The sequence below is a fragment of the Echinops telfairi genome, unplaced genomic scaffold, assembly GCF_000313985.2.
Source record: "Echinops telfairi isolate 266 unplaced genomic scaffold, ASM31398v2 ScPeMD7_7400;HRSCAF=8409, whole genome shotgun sequence".
NCBI classification, from domain to species: Eukaryota; Metazoa; Chordata; class Mammalia; order Afrosoricida; family Tenrecidae; genus Echinops; species Echinops telfairi.
Window position 1 is genome coordinate 45,125,406 of NW_022111300.1, and position 4,627 is coordinate 45,130,032.

The following is a 4,627-nucleotide window of genomic DNA, read 5'->3' on the forward strand; positions in this document are numbered from 1 at the left end:
CGCCGCTCGAGCCCGCGTCCAAGGGCGCCAGGGCGGTGCAGGGCGGCGACGGGCGGAAGGAGAGCAGCGGCGAGTCCTGCAGCTTCATGGAGGACACTTCCAGCTTCTCCTGCCGCCGCCACTTGGCACGGCGGTTCTGGAACCACACCTGCGGGAAGCAGCACAGGTGGCCGAAACTCAGGCGCGACCCCGGGGCCTGGCACTCCCTCGCTCTTATGACCCGCCCCCCCCACCCCCGTTTCTTTCCCACCCCTATTTCCCCTCGTTATTCCTTCTGGTCTTTCAATACCATCCCGGGCCTCCGTGTCTCCCCCACCTTGCCCCTGCTCATCTCACCCAGGGCAGTGGCTGGATCTGGCTCCAAACCCGTGGTGTCGGCGTGGGATCGGACTCGGGGACTTGGGAAACCAGTCTCTGTCCCATTTGCCCCTGCTCCTTGTGACTGCAGACCACCTCCCTGTGAGGTGCAGCACTCACGATAACCCACTCACTGAGCTGTGCCCACCCGTGGTCGTCTTGAGTTACAAACATACAAATACACTGCTCAAACAAGCAGCTTCCAGTGGGACACTACAAACATTTCCACACACTGCTGGTGATATTGATTAGATAGGAGCAGTTGAGCTTAATTTCACCTTCTAAGCCCCAAACAACCCCACAGCTGTTGGGACTCATACTGACCCTCTATAGGGTTTCTTTCAGCACTCAGCCTTTCCTTTCTCTTGAAGAGTGGCTGGTAGCGTTGAATCTTGGAACTTGGAGTTAGCAGCCCAATGTTTAACCTCTTGTGCCATCAGGCCTCCTTTCTTTATCCCAGTGCATTTGAACTGCAGCTTCAGTAAGATTTTTATCTCATTGTCATCTGTGTAGCACCTCTGATGTTTCTTTCAATGATTTTCAAAGATTCTAACAACTTAAAGACTCTACCAATCAAGCTTAAACTAAACCCACTGCCATCCAATTGAGTCCCAGAGACCCAGGTGTGGGAGACTGGAAATCTTTCTGGGAGCAGACAACCTCATCTGTCTCCCTCTGAACCACAGGTGGGTTTGCTCTACCGCCCTTGTCTGAGCAGCCCAATACCTATCTCACCCAGCCACCAGGGCTCCGTAAATTTGAAGAGTTCATTCATTACCTTGCATTACATTGTGATGTTCATATTAGTATTTGACCTAAGATATTAGCTCAGTGTTGAAGAGTCTTGTTTGTTTACATATGGAAAGTCTGCTGAGAGTAGAGTCTGGTGGCTTATGATGGACCTGCCAGCTGATTTGATAACTGTGCAGGGAAGGGGGTGGCTCCTTTGACAGCAGAGGTCACTTCCCTTTGGAAGGCAAGCACAGAGAACTGGGGAGTCAGGAAAGAAGTCTGGTCAAACTGAGGGTCAGCTGTGGGGAATGGAAACTTCCAGAAGGAGAAGGCAGTTAATACCCAGAGGAGGACAAAGCCTAGAGCAGGTGGGATTGGGAGAGAGTGGGAGGAGAGTCCAAGTAAAATGCAACTATCCCTGCCCCCTTCCTATAAAGTGTTCAGGTACATGCCCAAGGACCAGATGTTTCCCAAAGCTTAGCTATCTGCCAATAATAGAGATGAGAAGCAGTGGCCTGGGTGAGGGTTCCTGCTCTACTACGTCCTGCACCCACTCCATCCTGCCTGCATCAGCGGGGAGCCTTGGTCATAGGTCATAGGTCACAGGGCTGAAGACAAAGCATCTGCTAGGCTTCTACTCTCTTGCTGCCCTTAACACTTGGAGCCTCCTCATCCCACCACAGATGACAGCAGGTGCTTGGTGATGTCTGCCTTGCCCTCTGTTCCAACTCCTGGGGATCCCATAGGGCAGTGTAGAACCGCTCCAGCCTGTGGTCAGGGACCTAAATCTTTCTCACCAAATCTTCTGCAGAGCGGCCAGTGGGTTTCAACCAACTACGCTCCCAGGAGTAGCCCTGCGCTGAACCATCGGGCCACCAGGTCTCCTTGTTTGCATCCAGCTGTGTATTACACACCGGGCAGACACTGGCCACTGTGCGGGCCCGGTGGGCACTGAGAAACCACAGATTTGGCACTCAAGTATCTCATACTCCGTGGACAAGCCGGACCCCCAATTCCCAGTAGGTATGAGAAAGGAACCAGATGGGATGGGGGGTGGGGTGGGGTGTTGGGGCTGCAGAGGCCCTGAGGCCTACCCTCTGCCCTTCTCTGGTCTTCCTTTCCAGATTCCTCCCTTGCCGACTTCACCCTCCCTCCCCAGGAAGCAGGTGCTAGAATTTCCACCCCTCTCAAAGACATCGTGGTACTGCCCTAAATTAAGGGGAAAGGGACAGACGGTCTTTGCTAGGCTGTCCCAAATCAAATTAGGGAACAATTTCTTTAAACCCCCGACTTCCACTCATTACTTTAGCCTCCTAGACTGAGCCGAAAAGACAAAAGGCCCGAAGACCCTGTCCCCATTTCAGCCAAGCCACAAAGCCCCATACACCTAAGTCCCCTCACTTCCTGGAAATCTAATTTATTAGACATACAGAAACACCACCTCACTCCGTGGCCTTTCAGAGGAGGGGAAATTCACCCTCCTTCTCGCCCTTTCAGGCCTCTCAGTAAACGCTCCCCTTTCGAAATCCTCCCAGGTTTTTCACAGATGACTAGCAAATATTTAAGGCTTTCAAATATTTTAATGATCAGGGATTAAGGATAATTCAGCTTTAATTAAAGCGAAAACCCCTTTACAATGAAGAAGAAAGGAAGGAAGAAAAGTTCTTGGCTGCGCGAATTTCGGCAGGACGTGCCCCGCCCCCCCCCCCCCCCCCCCCCCCCCCGCCCGGCCGAGAAGCAAAAGTCAGTTTCTTAAACAAATCCACTGTAAGTTTCAACTGAGCGGCCCCAGGCCCAGTGGCCTGGAGATCCGGCCTTTGCTGTGCACCAAGCGCGCGCAGCTCGTGGAGGGAGTGATCGGAGTCCCAGGCTACCTACCCTCCAGTCCTTCCTGCCTACCGCGCCTTCCAGCCCAGCTCTCCTCCGCCTTCACCCCTGCTGCGGCCACAGAACGGCCAACCTCTTCATTCAGCAAGCCATTCCCAAGTCCTCAGCTTAGCTTAGAAGAAGGGGACCTCCCCAAAGAAAGATCAAGCTACACGTTCGTACCATGGGACGTGGTGTGGGTGGTTTGTGACAGTCCACGGGCTCTGGGTGAGCCCCGTGGAGGGAGGGCAAAGGGACGGAGGCCGCGATCAATCCTCAGACACCCGCGATTCCGGGGCGCACCGGGTGACCTCGGAGCCTCGGCCCTCCCTTTCGGGTCACCGTCCCCCAATGGGGGTCCTTTACCTGGACTCGGACCTCGGGGAGGTTGACCTTCCCGGCCAGCTCCTCGCGGCTGTACACGTCGGGGTAGTGGGACTTCTCGAAGGCCCGCTCCAGTTCGTGGAGCTGGTACGTGGTGAATGTCGTGCGGTTCCGCCGGTGCTTCTTCTTGGGCAGCTCCTCCTCCGCCAGCTTGCTGTCTCCTGCCTGGGGTCCGGCCAGCAGGCCGGGGCTCGGCAGCGCCTCTCCGGGCTCCTTGGGACAGTAGGGCCGAGCGGCTGGGGACCAAGGTCCCTTAGAGTCAGAGACGCTTCCTGGGGCGTCTGGTTGCCCACCCGCCTCCCAGAGCTAGCCAGCAGCAGCGCACTCCTGGATGGTCCCAGGGAACCGGGGCCGACGGCTGCCAGGGGCCCCCAAGCTTGTTCCAAACACAAGTTGGAAGTTCCCGCTAGAGACGGCCGGGTCTTCACCCAGGGGCCAGGACAGAAGCTGCATCCTGCGCACCGGGGGCTAAAGCTCCGGCTGGGGCTGTGCGCACCCCTCTGCCCGGGGCCGGAGTCTGGGCCCGGGAGGGTGCACTCACCTTCGTACTCTGCGCTCTGCGCTGGGGAGGCCTCTACGCTGCCTGTGGGCGCCAGGGGGTGGGCGGCCGGAGCCCCGGGCCTCCGTTCCCGCTCCTTGGCGCCCTGGCTCCCGCGCTGGGTCGGGAAGGGGTCGAGGAGGCCGTCGTCCTTGGTGAACCCCAGGATGGCCTCGATGCTGTGCAGCCGCGCGGGGTTGGCGCCCGGGCCGCGGAGCAGGTGGCCGGCGAGAGCAAAGCTGCCGTCGGCCATGGAGGGCGCGCAGCCAGGCAGGTGCATGGGGACGCGGGAGGCTTTAGGGAGAGTGAAACTACCCGTCGGCCCGGCCCCGGGCGGCCTTCTCACCCGAGGGACCCACCCCAAGGCCCCGCTCCGTGGGCGACACGGTTTGGGGCGGCACGCTGGAGCCGGGCGAGCGTTGGGCCCACGGCCGCCAGGGTCACTCTGGAATGGGCTGATCAGGCTCTGGGGGCAGGGGCTGGGGACGCCTGGGGCGGCCCGTCAGGCCCCGCCCTCTCCCAGCCCCCGCCCCTCTAAACGCCCCCTCTGCGGGCGTCTTCTTTCGCTACAGCTTAGGGCCCCAGACTTGTAGCCCCCCTTACCTCTGGCGCCAGCACCTTGAACGACCCACCGCCCACTTTCAAACCTCTAAGTTGCACTGCCACGGACATCTGCCTGGGGCCGACGGGGGCTCTTTACCTGGCCCGGACCCCGGAGGGCGTCCTGTGCCCCTCAGCCCAGCCACCGTG

General features: G+C 58.7%; 1 protein-coding gene across 1 annotated transcript in view; it reads right to left on the bottom strand.

Annotated features, from left to right (window-relative positions):
• The window catches only part of RAX (retina and anterior neural fold homeobox), a 7,615-nt gene extending 3,458 nt beyond the window's left edge, over positions 1–4,157 (bottom strand). Inside the window, exons 1-3 of the mRNA XM_045296057.1 lie at positions 3,881–4,157; positions 3,322–3,575; positions 4–148 (exon numbers count right to left, since the gene is read on the bottom strand). Of these exons, the coding sequence (XP_045151992.1) occupies positions 4–148; positions 3,322–3,575; positions 3,881–4,157 (676 nt within the window). The remainder of the gene's footprint in view (positions 1–3; positions 149–3,321; positions 3,576–3,880) is intronic.
• Positions 4,158–4,627: the final 470 nt, after the last annotated feature.